The 18532-nt window shown below is 42.2% G+C and overlaps 1 protein-coding gene and 1 long non-coding RNA gene across 2 annotated transcripts; both read left to right on the forward strand.

Annotated features, from left to right (window-relative positions):
- The first annotated feature begins 1621 nt into the window (after positions 1–1621).
- On the forward strand, positions 1622–3368 carry LOC125546052. The gene is made up of 2 exons (XM_048710174.1): positions 1622–1697; positions 2646–3368. Exons 1-2 carry the CDS (start codon positions 1657–1659, stop codon positions 3052–3054), a joined length of 450 nt encoding a protein of 149 aa, XP_048566131.1. The 5' UTR covers positions 1622–1656; the 3' UTR covers positions 3055–3368.
- A 64-nt stretch (positions 3369–3432) lies between these two features.
- On the forward strand, positions 3433–4386 carry LOC125546053. Its single transcript, XR_007300423.1, has 2 exons — positions 3433–3596; positions 4133–4386. It is a non-coding gene; the product is annotated as an uncharacterized LOC125546053 (long non-coding RNA).
- Positions 4387–18532: the final 14146 nt, after the last annotated feature.

Below are 18532 nucleotides of genomic sequence, written 5' to 3' on the forward strand. Positions count from 1 at the left end.
CGCCCTGCATCCACCACCACGCCGTCGTGTTGCTGGATCTCCATCAACCTCTCCCTCCTCCTTGCTGGATCAAGGCATGGGAGACGTCTCCGTTCCGTACGTGTGTTGAACGCGGAGGTGCCGTGCGTTCGGCACTTGATCATCGGTGATTTGAATCACGACGAGTACGACTCCATCGACCCCGTTCACTTGAACGCTTCCGCTCAGCGATCTACAAGGGTATGTAGATGCACTCTCCTTCCCCTCGTTGCTAGTCTCTCCATAGATAGATCTTGGTGACACGTAGGAAAATTTTGAATTTCTGCTACGTTCCCCAACAATACCATAAAATATAGTTTGTCAATCACACACGCAATTTACAGTGGCGAGCTACCAGAATTTTTGTGTGTCAAAAAACAGAGTTTTGAGTGGTTCTGTACTTTTTCAAATGTAACTTTTATTGAAAATTTCAAGAATTTCTTCCAGTTTTATAAACTGAACTCCTGCATTAAGGTGTCCAGAATTGTTTTATAATGTGGAGTTTTGTGAATCCAAAAAAATGATTAGCATAGATAACCACTACATACAGTACATGAAGGTTGGTTATGCATGGAGAATGAGGTTAGTATTGTTAGAAGTTAGAACTGGGAGTTTTCCAGCACATGACGGTTGCGGCCGTCTTCCAGCATATTGTTGCTTTTCAGCAGAACAAGATGTTCGTCTCTTTGTCTTATGGACTTCAATAAGGTCGATGGTAGCTTGCTGAATAGGTTAAGGGAGACCCCACAGATTTCTAATGACCACACAGGGTATTCTTGCTGGCACTGCTGCTGGCAGAGGCGCGTGGTTGACAGGAGGAGCCGGGGAGTCATGACGGTGGACATGTGGATGTTATCATGGCATTGACACATTTCGCTCTACCAACACTCCGTACCAACGTGACTGAATGTTATCGTGCCTTAGATGCCCTATCAAATTCTTGCTTGACTTTTTGGTTTTGTATGCTCGGATGTATGTTTCAGTTCCTACATGGTATTTCTCATGTGGAGTTGAAACCACACTTGGTTGGTCCAATAGCAAATAATCATATGTTTCACTCTGAAATCATATTGCATATAGAGTGATGTTACGTTCTTGTGCAAATTACTGCACACATATACATGGAGTTACCTGAAAAAGTCTCACACTTGGGCTCCTGCAAGTAACACTGTCTCTCGCTTGTAGAGTTTGCAAGTGGTTATAATTGTCATACTACTAGGTAACAACCTTACTCGAATCAGCCTTGACCTTGTATAATATACATAGTAATATGGTGCATGGTATTTTTTAGTGAATTTGATCAAAACTGTTATTTTAAGTACATTTGTACTTTAGTTGTTTATTCAAATAAATTTCCCAGTAAGTTGATTTTCTAGCATGGTCATAACATTGACATTATGAATTGATTTGTGAAGCACAAAAACATAATAACAGTCGGGAGGGTTGCTTTGTATCCCTAGACCCACACCCACACCCACACCCGACCACCATCTCCCATTTTCCTCAGTATCACGACCTGATGCGACGTTGGCAGCGCAATCAGTCGGAGGAGGCCAGCGGTGGCGATGACGGCAATGCGATGGGGAAAGGTTGCTCATCGTCGCGGCACCAGCAATTCCACGATCGCATAATACCCGCATGTTGATGACCTCCAGGACTCTCCGGCCTCCTCCCTCCAGGTACCTCTCCGGCTCCTAACCGTTTCTCAGGTTCACAGTTTATTACTATACTACTATTGTTTAATTAGATGGTAACATAAAACTTGGAGTGTCTGATAGGAGTTCTTATTCACTGTTTGAGATGCTATCTGGGACGGAGTGAGTAAAAAAATGCCTAGAATAAAGAAATGATGAATTGTATTGTACACATTATTGTAGTTACAGATTATGTTTAAAATCGATCATTACTTGGGATGCTGCCAACAGGCAGGGTCGATGGGACATTAAATTGCCAAATTGCTTTTCCCTCTTCTTCATGTGTTAGGAATATATCTTTAACAATAGAATTGTAGTGTAGTCATTCTTGCAGTTAAAGATTATGTTTAAAATTGATCATCACTTGGGATGCTGCCAACTTGCAGGGTCGATGAGACATTAAATTGCCATATTGCTTTCCCCTCTTATTCACTGTTGTAAGCTTGGTTCTCGAGGAACTTCTCATTGTTGTACATGTAGGTTGTGGAAAACAGAAATAAAATCTATTTGTTCATTCTTCTACTGTACCTCCGATCCATCTCCCACGGTTCAGAAAATTTCAGTTATGTGCTTAAATATTAGGAAGCCATCATCTTCTAAAACATATTGTTACCTACTCAAACATATTGTCTTCCTTTGTGTTTCCGATAAATTATTTATAAAAACACACGTAAAACAGAAGTTGCGGAACCTGCATTGGACCATGCTCATTTGCTTTGTCCATTTTTTCGAAGAAATAACACTCTCCAGATTCCTAAGCATTCAGAATTATGACTTAGTGTGCTATTACATTTCCCAGTATCAGACGCTATATTTTTTGTGGGAATCATTGACACAGTTCCTTCAGAAAGTTGTATCTCTGAAATGTATAAAGTGCTCTTATGTAATTCTACCATCCATTCTGATGTTGAGGCAAATATACATGTTATGCAGGCGTACTATTGTTCAAGATAGTGTGTGTGACATATGTGGGAACGGGGAGGAAGATGAATATCATGTTGTTATATCATGCACAAAAAGTATGGCGTTGAGATTTGCCACGAGGAAAGAGTGGAGGCTTCCAGAAGAAAAGGAGTTCTGGTACACTGGAATAGACTGGCTACAAATCCTACCGGACAAGTATGATTCAGAGATAAGAAAGAAAAATCTGCTGTTGTTATGGAGAGCCTGGTTTCTACGAGATAACTGTATCCACAGTGATGGCAAAGAAACCATTTCGAGATCGGTGATGTTCCTTGTGCAGTATGAGGAGGAAATCAGGAATTTGTCGCTATCTGTTGTTGGACAGGGAAACAAGAGTTGCCGGTCCCTGTCTGCATCTATGCAGACACACCACACCTAGGAATCAGCCGAACGCCGAGCCAAATGCCCAGTGGAAAGAGCCGCCTGAAGGTGTTGTAAAACTGAACACTGACACTGCCTTTTTGTCAGGCACGGGCCAAGCCTAGGCTGGCGTGATCGCACAGGATCATACGGGGCATGTTGTCTTCTCGGCGAGTAAATCGATGAATAAATGCAGATCAGTTGAAGAGGCAGAGGGGCAAGCTATCCTGATGGGTCTGGTATCGCTGTCGAGACTGTACCAAGGCCCACTGATCATTGAGACTGACATCAAAATGATTGCAAATGAATTGGGATAAGCCAGATCAAGCCGATCGGATTGTTTTCTGGGTTGTCAGTGAGATAAAAAACACAAGCCGGATCTTCAGTTCAGTTCAGTTCAGGCCAAGGCCATCAAGAGGGAACAAAACTGTCTAGCACATGAGCTTGGCTGCCAGAGCTGGACGGCATGAGGACTCACTGAGAATTGCGGACGTGCCCGAGGAGCTTCGTTCGCTGATGCTATCTGAATGTACCAAGTGATGTGTTTGGTCCTTTTTTTAGGTAGTCATCCTCAAAAAAAATACATGTTATGAAATGCCTTCCAAGTCAACCACATAGCCATTTTTTAAGAACTGGTGGGAATTCGTTTGTCGATAAAATTATTCTTTTACAGGGGATGTTGCCTTATTTCTACATTAAAGCAAATAAACAGTTTGATGAACTTAACAACTCTCTATCCTTATTTGTTATTTCTCTTATTCATAGCGTGTTTTCGCCATTTATACATGTAACGATGATGAACTAAACAACTTATTCTTATTTCTTGAAACATGAAGTGTTTTTCACGTTTGTTACAATCCAATGTTTGTTAATTAATTATATTATTTATATTCATAAGTAGTATAAAGTTGGCTCAAAATAGTTAATATGATTTTGGATGATATATTATGATGTTGACTAGGAGGTTATTGGTGCTCATTAAAATAGCAGTATGAAATAAGCCTGCATATATTTGTTGGTTTTCAATTTAAGCCTTTCAACTCAACTGAAATTATTATTTTTACATTATTTACTAACATAAAACTCCTGTTTTGCAGGCTATCTTGAATGATTGCAAGTTTTAATCAAGAAGTCCTCAATAGGTGGACTGGCTCAAAATGGAGAAGCACGCTGGTAGCTTTTTGGTTGATTGTATTAAGCATTTAATTTCATAGCAATTCATACCATCAATATCTTTGGGGTGCCTTGTACTCCTTCCGTAAAATAATACAAGAGCGTAGTGATCTAAACACTCTTATATTATAGTTTACAGAGGGAGTAATATTTTAGAAAATTGTGCCTTTTTCGGCCTGTTGTGGCATGCTGTTCATAGACATCCTTACTCCATTTTCTCCTCACATATGGCCTGGGTTTTGGGATAGCAAGACATACGAAGACAATTTGGGGGTGCCAATTCTCTCTCTCCCTCTTACTAATAGAATTATGAACAACCGGCAAGACTAATCTTATAGACCTTCTCTCTTCAATCCTACCATGTATTCTTTGACTTTTGTGCTAACACAGGAAAAATGTGTTGTAAACTTGTGAGTTGTGCCTTACTCCCTCCGTTCTTAAATACAAGTCTTTTTAGATATTCCAATGCGGACTAACATACGGAGCAAAACGAGTGAATCTACATTTTCTAAAATATGTCTATATACATAAGTATGTAGTTCGTTTCTAAAATATGTCTATATACATAAGTATGTAGTTTGTATTAGAATCTCTAAAAAGACTTAAATTTAGGAATATATGGAGTATATTTTCTGGGCAAGTTTTAGCCCTCTTATTTGCAATTGATGTTGCATGTCATTCACCCTTATATTTGATGTTAATGTCTGAGTTTATGTCGAATTAGGGTTGGTTGCTCACTTCCCTTTTATGTAATAGCTCGTATTACAACACACACACACACACACACACACACACACACACACATTTCCTTGGGTTTTATGTGAAAATTCTTTTGAGCCGATACACCAAATATGAAGTTACATGACTCAAACAAAACTAGAAAATTATGATAAAAATAAAGATAAAAGCCAATAAAATTCTAAACAATAAATGTTATTATCTACCTATCACAAGAGAGGTAGGAGTAGCATGTTCTAGAAGATGTGTTTTTTTGTAATAGTTTCTAAATGGTAAATTGTATGGTTTCAAGCACCTAAGAAAAACGTCTACACTGATTCGATCTGTTCGCTCGCTCGCCTCCCTCCTCGCAGGCGACATGCGAATCCCCGACCCCCCCTCTCCTCCATCCCCTCCCCGTCTTTTCCCTTGCCGCTGCCGGCATGGTCCGCCGGGCCATTCCCATGCGGTGCTAGCGGAGGCGGGCCGTTCTTTCCCCGCTCGTGTGTTGGGGGCGTGGGGGCCTCCTGATGGCGGTGGTGCTCCTCGGGCGGAGGCGGTCCATTCTTTCCCCGCTCGCGTTTTGCGGTCGTGGGTGCCCCTGATGCGGCGGCGCGACTGTTGGCTGCGGGGCGCGTGGTGGTGCTGCTGGCTAGCGGCCTCCACTCCGCCCAGATCTGGGCCCTTTTGGGCCCTATCTGGGTTGGGGCGGGCCGACGGTCCGATGCGCGGCGGTGTGGTTCCCTGGTAGTCATGGCGAGGCATCGAGGGGTGTGGGTGGTGGCGGCTTTTGTCGGCCGATGTGCTGCAGTGTGGCAGTAGGAGTTGCCCAGACCCATTTGGGCCTGGTCGGGCCAGTAGGGGCCTGCTAGGCCCCTGCCGTCACGTTCGGTTGGCTTCGTGGCAGCGACGAAGGTTGTCCTCTCTCGTAGGCTGAGTTGCGGATGCCCCTGAGCCCCTGGGATCCTCTTCCCTCCTCCAGGTCTCGTGTCGGTGGCCTCAGGAGACGACGAAGTTGGTTCAGTGACCGTGGTGGCAAAGGCTGGTGGGTGGCAGGTTGGTTGGTGCACTTCAGATCGTCCGAGGTGGTGGTGGTTGTTTGGGTCGGTGAAATCCCTAGGGCTCGTCCGACATCAATGTGGTGACGCCTGCAGGCGCCGCCAGACCTTCCTAAAGGGCGTCGGGTATACACCTTCCCCACTGTCCTCTGCGTACTGAGGGAAACCCTAGGACTTTTCCGGGCAGCAGTGTTGTGGTCGTCGCATTCCTTCTTGAAGGTGTTACTCGGTACGCAACGCTTCGGGTGCTAGGAGTGCGGTGGTACTTCGCCGGAGGGTGCACCGGTTACCGATCATCTTTGTTTCGTTGATCTACCGATGTCGGGATTTGTTTCTCTTTTTTTTCTCTCATTTTTATTTTGGGCTTGTTTGTGCTGCAGGCCCCAGTGTGCAGTGAGCTGGTTGTATCGGATGGCTGCTTTATAATATAAAGCGGGGAAAACTCTTTATCGTAAAGCACCTAAATCCATATTATGTAATAGTTTGCCAGCCAATCGCATATTGTGATGAAGTTTCTAGTTGTAACATCTTGGAACATTTGTATAAAAGGAAAAAAACCCTTCATGTTTTGTTTTTAATTAATGGATAATAACAATGCACATGCTTTCATGAGAAAAATGATTTTAAGAATTAAAAAAGGCATTCAAGTGTTATTATCATTTGTAATGCAGTGCAGAATAAAGAGTTTATTGTTTGTGTACCACCTTTATTTTGTGCATCAGGTGTATAGGGTCGAATTACATTTTTTTTATCAAAGTACATTGCAAGCGTATTATTTCAAAAAAAAATGTTCTTGCCTATCTTTCTATCTATGTAAAATTTGATATGCAACCAATACAAATTTTCAAAAGCCCGTGGCAACGCACAGGCAGTCTACTAGTCTGCATACTTTCTCTGTGTCTCGCGTACTCTGTTCGGTTTTGTTTCGGCTAACCGAATTACAAACCGAACGAACCGAACCTAGTTCGGTTAGTACAAGCAGAAACCGAATTTTTCTATATTATTGATAAAAAAAATGAAAATTTGGTTTCGGCTTCGGTCCGGTGTTCGGTTTGTCGGTTTTTATGCCCACCCCTAGGAGCAACGAGGCTCGGCTTGGATACAACCTTCTTTCCTATCCTTGCCAGCGCGTCGTGCCTTGCCGTGCCGTGTGGGTCGAGGTTGCCGGCCCGAGCGCAGCGCCGTGTGGTTTGGCGCAGCGCGGTGTCATGTGAAACCAACCGTTCACGCATCAACCAATCCATCACACCGCGAGATAGGCACTGCACAAAATATATTAGCAATGGAGAAGGTAAGAGCATCTCTAATGCTGACCTCGTGTCCACGGTGGTGATACGGAAGCCGACCATTCAATCGTGTCTGCATACATTTCAAAGCGTAATTTAACAAACCAGACGGATTTCATGTAAATCGGATGATTTTCATTTAAACTGAACCAAATTATTTTTATTTTTGACACATTTCGACTAAACAAAAAATGGACAACACTTTTTTTAACCTAGTTTAAAAAGTTTGCCGGCTGTGGAGGCGTCCGTGTTCCACGTCATGTCTTCCTCATGCCTGGCAAGATCAACGGCTATAAGCCTTGGAAAGTGAAGCTGCAGGAGGGGGGAAATATGACATGGGACACGAGACGGATGCCTATGTGTCCCACCTCATGCGCTTCGTCTCCTCAGCCCTAAAGGCACTAGTAGTCGGACCAGCAAAAAAATTGAGCCATTGTGTAGAGGCGTTCAGCTCAAGGGTCCTTTTGTAGCTTACCTACCAATTAGAAATCCATCACACAAGAGTTTTGCACTTATTGGTCCCGACCTCGATTTTACAGAGTTCCTCATGCCTCCTACTCCTATGTACTGACAACGAGAAGAAAAGTGTGCTGGTATTTAGTTTTATGATCTCATACAAGAATTTTGAAGATTATAACCAATCTAGATGATTATAACTCCATGTTACACACTAACTGGTACGTATATATTTCGGCCCTATCTTTGTGAAGACATCTGTGAAAAGACATCGGAGAAGGAGGAGGCGTCTTTTAAAGACCAAGACGGTACCAGTTTGCACATAGATCATAAATACCGGCAGATCTTTACATTGCAATTGCCGTGTTTGTACTGCAAGGGCTATAAATCATGGCTCATTGGTACACCCACATGTTGGCTCCACATGTTGACCAAAACAATATTCCACATTTATAAGCTAAAGAGTTAGCAGATGACATCGTTTGCAAATAAAATTGTGTTTGATAATACGGTAAAATACTAGAATAAAGAGAGCGGTTAGAACCAGGAATCTGGTGATTGGAATTCCCTGTTGCTAGCTACTTGTGTTGCAAAAATTCTAGACACGGTTTTTGGCGGTGACCGTGCAATGGTGGAACAGCCCAACTGCTTACAAATTGCTAGTAGTTACACATGATCGACAACATAAATCTTTTTCAACACACTTGGTGCCCAATAATACTCTAACTTAAACATGTTTAACTAAGAGTTTCACGCGAGTACTTCCAGAAAAGAAGATGCATCCTATCCTATTAGTACAAGCTAAATTTGTCCCGTTTTTTAATTGGTCCTTCACAACGGCTACGATTCTTGGTTCTCGGTACCCATGGCTGATGAAAAATCCTCTGGTAATGTTTGTTCCTTAATTTGGTTAAAAACGGAAACTGATATTATTTTCAATTTGGATTTAGAAATTCATCGTGCAATCAAGTTGAACCAATTTTGACAGAGAATGCTTATGGAAGGGGACATAGCGCGTGGGAGGAGATGCGCATGGTTGCTCGAGTGCACTCTAAGGTGAGATGGCGTCGTGATGAAACCATCGAGGAAGTAGCAACACCTGGGGTTGATCGGCGTCGTCGTCTCGATCGTCGCCACATTGGGCTAGCTACAAGAGGGTTGAGGAGCCGCAGTGGCGATTTGACAACACACAGGAAGAATTAATGAGGGTGTCTTAACACAAAGGAGGATCAGTGTTGTCGTCTCGCCGCTCGCTGGTTGCTGGCTAGTGTTGGGATTTTATTTCCTCGAGAGATTGGATCTACCCAGTCTGTAATCCAAGCTGGGGGTAGGAGACGTAGTTATTCTCTGTAGTATGGGGAGAAGATAGGGGGCTTTCTGCAAAAGAATGTTCAATGGCTGGAGGGCTTCCCGCCTCGCATCCATACTGTCGATCTGGTTCTTAGAGCTCGAAGTTTTCAGATTTTCATTGAATTTGAGTTTTTACCTGATACATCGGCCAACTTATGGCTGAAAAGATAAAGCTAAAAATCGGGAGAGAGAAAACAAGTGTCATGAAAAACATTGACCGTAGTATCCAAGATCACGTTCACCCAACACACCCTAACTTCATGCCAAAATCTACACATTTCAAGCCCTGTTTAGAAGCAAGGGAACTACGTTTTTTTATTGTGGATAATTTTATTGATCCATACATACATGCGCGGATGAATACGTAGGCACCACACACAATATATTAGCAATGGACGAGGAAAATTGTTGAGCCATTGAGCAGGGACGTTGAGCTCAAGGTTCTTTTGGTAGCTTTCGTACCAATTGAAAATAATCATTGTAGAATTTTGCATTTTTGAGCTTTGACTTTGATTTTTTTTTGAAAGATCCAGGGTCACCGGCTTCATTGATTTAGAAGAAAGCAACAGAAAATACAAGGATGATCAAGTGATCGTGGTTTACCAGAAATTAGGAGATCTAGCTTCCCAAACTAAAAGAAGCGAAGGGTTTTATCTCGCTGCATTTTAAGATCAGGTCTCCCTCATGCCTCCTACTCCTATCTACAGAGAACGAGAGGAAATCAGGTCATGGTATTTGATTTTAAGATCTCATACAAGAATTTGAAGATTATATAACCAAATTAGATGATGACCAGCTCCATGTTACACACAAAGTGGTATGTTTGGGCCCTATCTTTGTGAAGACATATGTGAAGAGACATAAGAAGGAGGGGGCACCTTTTAATGACCAAGACGGTGCCAGTTTTCACATAGATCATAAATACAGGCGAATCTTTACATTGCAACCGCCGTGTTTGTGCTGCAAGGGCTATAAATCATGGCTCATTGGTGCACCCACATGTTACCTCTATATATCGACCAAAACAATATTCGACTTTTATAAACTTAAAAAAAATTAGCTGATGAAGTCATTGGCAAACGAAATTATGCCTGGTCATATGGTAAAATACTGGAATAAGAGAGTGATTAAAAGCAGGATTCCGATGATTGAAATTCGTTGTTGCATGCTAGACTTATGTTGGAAAATTCGTAGACACATTTTTGGTGGTTACCATGCAATGGTGTAGCACCCCAGACTACTTACAAATTGGCAGTAGTTACGCATGACAACACAAATATTTTTCAGCACACTTGGTGCCCAATAATACTCTAAGTCAAACATGCTTGACTAAGAGGTTCTCATGTGATTGAAGGTGCGTAGCTGAATTTCTCCCTTTCTTAATTGATCCTTCACAACGGCTACAATTCTTCGTTCTCGGTACCAATGGATGATACCAAATCCTCTCACAACGTTGGTTCCTTAATTTGGTTACAGATGGAATCTGATGTTATTTTCAATTTGGATTCAGGAATTCATCATTCAATCAAGTTGAACCAATTTTGACAGAATACGGTACATCAAGTCTATTGGGGCCGTCCATTTATGTAGTTGAAGGGCCCAGATGAGCCAATACTACAACAGATTTTCGGTAGTATATTCATTAATTAGGGGCATTCAAGGCCACACACTAGCTTGGCATCAATCTCCAGCTGGACTCACCCTGTCATGTACTCATCTGTCAGCTCAATGAGGCCCAACGCCTTCATACAAAACAGTTCCTCCTCGTTATTGTCGTCCATCTCCGGCCGGTGAAGAAGCTGGATGGATTCTTCCGAAGGGCAAGCACGTACACACTACACGTAAGAATCGATTCCGCCGGCCGGAGATGCAAGAGAGCCGTACGCGAACCCGCTGATCTGATGTGAACACACGCACACGACGTCGAGTGGGATGGGATTAATTTAGTTAATTAGATTATCATCATTAAAGATCAAATCTACCTCTAATAGGGAATAACCAATATATCCTAAAGAAAAAATAATCGATCCATACTGACCGTTGGATCAACTAAATACTATTCATTATTTTAGATAGTATGATGTACCTAAAAAATCTCTTATGGAAGGGGACAGAGCGTGTTGCAGGAGATGTGCGGGGCCGCTTGAGTGCGGTCTAAGGCAGGATGGCGCCGTGATGAAATCGTCGAGGAAGTAGTGACGTGTGGGGTTGAGCGGTGCCATCGTATCGCTGGTCGCCACGTTGGGCCAGCTACCAGAGGGTTGAGGAGCCACAATCATAATCTGCCAACGCACGCACAAGAAGAATTAGTGAGGGTATCATGTAGGGCACTAGATTAACACGGAGAGGGTCAGCGTCTTCGTGTCGCATGTCGCCGGCCAGCGTTGCGATTTTTATTTTCCTCGGGATATCGTATTTACCCAGCCAGCAAGGCTGCAATCCAAGCTCAAGGTAGCGGGCTTTCAGTGGCTGAACGACATCTCACCTCATCCTTGCGACCATAGTGTCATCTTATATCTCTACAGCACCTTGACCTTTCGACAAAGAACGCTCCATTTAGCAAGATAATTTTTTCCTGGTCGCATCACCAAAATTTCAGACACGGCATGAGCGAATATCAAACAGCCGAGCCGGAAACATCAGTCAGAAAGTGGCGCCGGAGCATGGTTGCTTTGCATCTGATCTCTAGCTAGCTTTCTCCGGACAGCCAGCCGGCGACGGCGCGACCCGAACCGTCCATCCCTTGCACTAACCCGTGCATGGCCGGCTAGCTTCTCGATCATTGTATTTGTACCTGCCTACCATGTCGATCAGTAGCTAGCCTGCTAGTGTGTCTCACTATTTTCCAAACAAACCTCGGCCATTGATTCGAGCAGCACACTTTTGGATTTGTCAAGCTCGTAAAGACACGTGCTGTTGAGTCACTCCGAATCGAATCCGGCTAATGGTCAATCTGCCACCTCGTGGCGTGGTGTGAAAAGTGGGAGAGAGCCTTGTGTACTATGCTCTATCTATGTGATCTCCGCGTCCCTGTTGTCTATGAGCATCTCTTTGGCGGTGGGGGTGGTGTGTATATATAGATAGGACCTTGGGGCGCAGACGATCCCGTGGATAGAGCGATCGATCGATCGCCGGCCACAGCATCAGTTCTCCAAACGACGGCGAGCACGTCCGAGGCTGATCGGTAGATATATAGGTGATGGAGAACGAGAGGAACAACCAGGCTCCGCCACCGCCCCCAGGTTAATCAATCTCGATCCTCATTTTCGACCTCCATGCTTATGACTGAAACTGTCGCTGGGTTCGCTGCATCGATTCAGTTAGCTGAAGTGTCGTCTTCAGTTCAGAACTTCAGATCAGATAGGCTGCATAGCACGTACCCCAACTCGTTGGATTGTTTGCTCATGCTTGTGCCGTGTTCGTGTGCGTGTGCAGGCTACTACCCGTCGGCGGCTGCGGAGCAACGTCAAGCCGGTGGTGGCGGGGAGACGTCGCGCCGGGGGAGCACCAAATCCAGGGGCGAGAAGGGCACCATCCATCGATACAACGTCTTTTTCTTACTTGCTTAATGTCGCTGTTGATTTCGGGCCTGATAATGGTCTGAATTTGGCGCGTTTTTCAGCATGGCGGCGCTCTGCTGCTGCTGGATCTGCGAGATGTGCTGCGACTAACCGGCCGGCGATATCGCTGCTGATGGCATCAAGATGTCGGTGCTAGTACCTGCTATGAAGAACGTACACATACAGAGAGTCGTTGCTTGATTACAGTATTTCTTTGTTGTTTTAGGTTCTGCAGAAATAACCGAGCATGTACCGTGCGTCTTGGTGTGGCGTCCGCGTCGATCGTCGTGTGTAATCGGTGTGTCCAAAATATACTCACGTGATTACGCACCATACTGAACTGAATGGATTTAGTTAAGGTGCCTTTGAGTACGCATCATTGACTCCTCACCTGCAAGTGTACTGTCTAAAGTCAAACTTTCTTCTGAATTTAGTTTTTTTAAATAGTTGTTCTAGAGTACTTGTACTATCTCATTTTTTTTTGAAAAAAAACCCATACATTAATTAATTAATAATGTTATTACAATCGTTCATTACAAAATTCGCCACACAGGGCGGGACGCTATTAAGAAGAATCCCATCAGATTTACTTATAAAGCTAAACTTCGCAATCTCATGAGCCACCTTGTTGGCGTTCCGATTAATCTTCATAATTTTAAAATTCTTAAGCATCTTCGAAATACTCAAGGCTTCTTTCTTCAGATCAACGAGCGAGGACCTGTCAAGATCCTCATTTGCAAGGAAAGAACGCACAAAAGCACAATCAGTCTTCAAAATAATGGACTGGTGAAGAGTAATACCTATATAAAAGCCTGCCAGGCAAGCACGCAGCTCGGCTTCATTCACGCTGTAGCACTGACCCAGAAAGTCCCACGAAGATATAATAACTTCGCCAGATGAGTTCCTCACAACCACCCCCACACTGGCCGCATTAATACTCTCCACATAACTGGCATCGACATTGATCTTGATATAATCTTCTGGTGGAGGTTTCCATCCCACCTGTTGTTGTGATGTTGCGAAAACTGGTGTAGCACCTCCCATTTTTTCTTTACCTTTGTTACTAGGAATAACCTCGACAGTGTGATGACAGGACGTAAAAGAAGACCAATAGTTTACCACAAAAATTGCAGAAGCAGCAATGGATTCCTGCCCTTTTCCAAAAATTAAATCATTTCTCAGATGCCATGCTCGCCATAAAAGAAATAAAACTTGCTCTCGCTGTTGCAGGCTCAAAAGATCCAACAGAATCAATAGCCAAACTGGCCTCGAAAATTTGAACCACTCTTCATCAGGCATATTCCACGATTCTCTCAAGGCGAGTCGCAGAGCACGAGCCTTAGAACAACTAACGAGGGCATGAAAAGTGCATTCATCTTCTACTCCACAAATAGAGCACATACCTGAAGTAATCTGATGGTGCTTAACTCTATTGGTCTGGACTACCAATCTATTGGTTGCTGCTCTCCAGGCAAAAATCCTTATCTTCTGAGGGATATTAGCCTTCCAAATTAAATCCCAGAGCCTTCTTTCTCCACATGGATCTCCACTAGATTGACCCAATTTATCTTGACTATCCTTTAACTTAATCGCTAAATTGTACGCACTTTTAACAGAAAATATACCGTTTTTCTCGTAGTGCCACGCAATAAAATCCCCATCCCCATAAGCATGAATATGAATCTTAAGAATCTCCTCTGCGTCATGGGGATAGAAAAGGTACTTAATCAAATTTTCATCCCATACCTTTCTCCCGCTCAAGAACAAATCAGAGACCCATCTCAATCTAGTATTATGCCTTTTAGCTGAGATTTTAAGTCCAGTGCTCCTGGATAACCAATTATCCCTCCAAATATTAATACTAGATCCATCACCCACCCACCAGATGACGCCATTTTTAAGTAATTCCAGACCATGTATAATACCTTGCCAAGTGAGTGATGCAGACTGAGGAAACACTGTATCAAGAATATGTCCCTGAGGATAATACTTTGCCTTCATCAGCTTAGCACACAACGAATCCGGATAAACCAATAACCTCCATGCTTGTTTGGCTAAGAGGGCTTGGTTAAATAATCTGAGATCCCGGAATCCCATACCACCCTTACCTTTAGACCTTGTTAATTTGTCCCATGCTAACCAATGTGTTTTTCTTCGATCTTCCTCATCTCCCCATCAAAAATTCCGGATAATCTGGGTTAACTCCTCACAAAGGGAGGCAGGGAACCGCTACTGAAGAGAAAGGCGTAGAGAGCGACGACAAGGTTTCCCTCCCGTTTCCCCGGCGTCGCCGTGGGTTCCCTTTCCCTTCTCCGGCCGCTTTGGTGGCGGAAGGGCAGGGGAACCCCAGATCTAGGTGCCCGGTGTGTAAATAGGGCATTGGTTTGTGTTCCTGGCGGCGGCATCTTCATGGGAGCGGCAACGTTGTGCAAGGCAATAAAGTATCCCCGATCCTTACTCCCTCTCGCCGGTGATCTTGGCATCGACATTGATGGATCAGTGGGAGTTCGGTCTGGTGTTGTAGTGGCGGCGGCGGCTGTAGCACCCCTGGCCGGCCGTTTGGGCTCTCAGTTCTTTGGCTTCGGATCTAGCGACCATGACTTCGTCTTCTAGATGTTTGGCAGTGATGACTTCCCGGCCGCATGATTCTTCAAGGTTCGCTGCAATCTGGCAGCGGGGCTGCCGGAGCGGTTGCGGTGGCGCGCCATCGGCCTATCTTGGAGGTTGGAGAAGTGTGACATCTTAGGGACCTGGTTGTAATTTCTTTTTTAGGGGTGTCTTGTACTACTAGTCTATGGTTAATAGATCTGGGGGTCTTTTCACAAAAAAAAACTTTATCAAACTTTAACTAAGTTTATTTATATTAAAAAAATAGTAACATATACAATACCTTTTTCTCCTGATAAGTAATATATACAATACCTAATCAATACAATCAGATTCATCATGAATATTATTCCATATCATATATTTGCTATTCTAAATTATTATATTATTTCTATAAACTTTGTCAAACTTTATAAAGTTTGACTTCAATCAAAGCTAATATGCGGACTAAATAAAAACAAAGGGAGTGCTTATTAGGAGGAAGAGCATCTTCAGCATCATTCCTAAAATCATGGCCGTTCCAAATGCCCAAAAAAACTGTCTTTTCGGTCTTTTGGTGCAATTAAACAAACGCCTCCAACAGTAGCACTATAGCTATATGGTTCCCAAAAGAAATTAGGTCCTGCCAAAAAATATTGCTACAAGTGATAGATATTTGCATCACCATTAGCAGCTGCCCAAAAACTAAAAACGCCGTGCTGGGAGCCCCAACAGCCGATTCTTTCCTGTTTTTCTTATGATTTCACTTTGTTCCACTGTTTTCTTTGGTTTACTTCGAGTTTTTTCTTTTTTATTTTATTATTTTCTAACACATGTCTACTTTTTTTCACACGCAATGTACATTTTTTGTAAACATCAAGAATATACATCTTTAACATTTTTCAAATACATTATCAACGTTTTTAAAATTTTATGTTTTTATGTCTACATCTTTTGTATACATGATTAACATTTTTCAAAAATATATGTTTATGATGTCTAATTTTTTACATACATGTTGTGCATTTTCCGTATACATATGAAACATAATATTTATACACATTTAACATTTTTCAAATACATGGTTATTTTTTTAAAATGAAGTCTGACCTTTTCATATGTGTTGTAAACTTGTTCTTTATACATATTTAAAATTTTCAAATGTAATGATTAACATTATTTTCAAATACATGTTTTCATATCTAGTAGTTTTTTCATACACATTGTATATTTTTCGTATACATCTGAAACATTTATTTTATATACATGTCATATTTTTCAAATACATGTTAAATATTTTTTTCAAGCACATGTTTTGAAGTTTTTTCCTGAAGACATGGTAAACATTTTTCAAATACCCGTTGAAACATTTTTTCAAAACATTCTTAAAGTTGCATAAACTTTTTTTTCAACACTGCACAAGCATTTGTTTTCAAAATTTAAGTAATTCTTTAGGAAATATATGTATTCTAGACTTTTTAAAATAAAAAAAATAAAAAAGGAGAAAGTAAATTAACATTAAAAACAGAGTGAAGAGTGCTACTGGGCCATCCTACTGGGGTATTCCTGGAGGCGACGCTGGCTTCTATCTCGCGTGCGACACATAGCATCGTAATTTGTTTTCCGAAGAAAAAACATATGGACGTGGCTAGGGAGCGCCGATGCGCTCGTTTGCTGTCTGGAGCGCATCGCCATATATAGTAAGTGCATGTCCTTGTGTCCAGCTGTCCACGCTAGAAAAGGAAATTGTTTGGTCACATCCCGTAGCGCATATGGGTGCCGATTGAATCAGCCTAAATCCTGTCCCCAAGTGCATTTATCTGAGGTTTAGAAAGTTGTAAAAGCTATAACTTTTGATTCAATCATCAAAATCTAGTTCCGCTTTCACCGTCAGGTTTTTTACGACGAGTTCTTCAAAACTAGATCTCATATGAGTAGGTTTCGTCAAACTTTTTTTAGGGCAACTTTGGATGCAATTGAGGCAACTATAGTGCTATAGGGAAGCAACTTCTTCTTTTTCGCCTAGTTGGACTGACTATTAGGTTGGTTTGCATAAAAACGAGAAAAAACACAGAAAATATAAGGTATCTTTAGTGCTACATACAAATCAATTTCACTACACTATGTGTATCTGTGAGTTTGATAACATTATCCCAACTTGTCTATCATGGTAGCTTAAATTGCCTATTGTTGATACTTAGTTGCCTACGTACGGTTGATGTTCAATTGCATATAAATCATATAAATTGCCTATATTGATGCCTAGTCGCATACTATTGGTAATTAGTTGCCTACAATTGCTTCTCAGTTGCCTAACTCTGCAAAAACAGTTGCCTACAATATTATGAAGTTCTTTATCATTGTTTTTCTAAGTTGCCTACAAACACTCTGAAGTGGCCAAGATTCACCATCATGTTGTCTACCATAACTAGCAATAGCAGACACCAAAGCATCATCGGTAGACGACATCATAGTATTATAGGCCATATAGAAACAATGACGACATACAAGGATGAACAATAGGCAACTTAGAAGTACCGCCGAGGAAGTTAGGAGAATATTACATAAAATTCACTAGGACACAAAATGTAGTAAAGTTGCCTGCTTTTAGCACTAAGGTTGCCTCTTATCAATGGAAAGTTGCTTACGAAGGTGATGTGATATTATCCACCTCTGATTCAAAGTTGTTTTGTATTATTAGTTAGTTGCTTACTGTTGCTAATTAGTTATTTTTAGGAGTGAAGTTGCTTCTGTTTAGTACTAAAGTTGCCTCCTCCAGCATTACAGTTGCTTTTAAAAGAAAAAAAATCAAAGAAACATATCCATATAGGGTTTAGTTTTGACCTGACTAGCCAACTCATGTGTGTTTTGCATCATTATATCTGAAGATTTTAATGATTTTCACAGATTACTTGACCGAAAATTAAGAACTTGCATAGGTTTGTGGGCAATTGTCTAATCCGTCCCCTTGTCATTACCCCTATGCAACTTCTCATCTAACACTCGCGACCTGGCTAGCCCACAAGTGCACGCTCAGTAGCATTAGCAACTTAGGTCCAAAGTCGCCTATATATGAAACTAAGTTGTATACAACTAAGGATGATGTTAAGCTACTAGCTAGTCATAGTAGCCACCTTAGGGTACTATTAGCCTACCTTGAAAACTAACTTGCCTAGAATACTATGAACTTAGCAGCGAAGCTAGTTATGATAGACTACTTGCTAGTTATGGTAGGAAACTTAAAGGGTGAAGGTACTTAACTTGGTAGTCATGGTAGTCAACTTCAAAGGGATTTTCATTGATATGCGATC

This window comes from Triticum urartu, chromosome 3 (assembly GCF_003073215.2).
Source record: "Triticum urartu cultivar G1812 chromosome 3, Tu2.1, whole genome shotgun sequence".
NCBI lineage: Eukaryota > Viridiplantae > Streptophyta > Magnoliopsida > Poales > Poaceae > Triticum > Triticum urartu.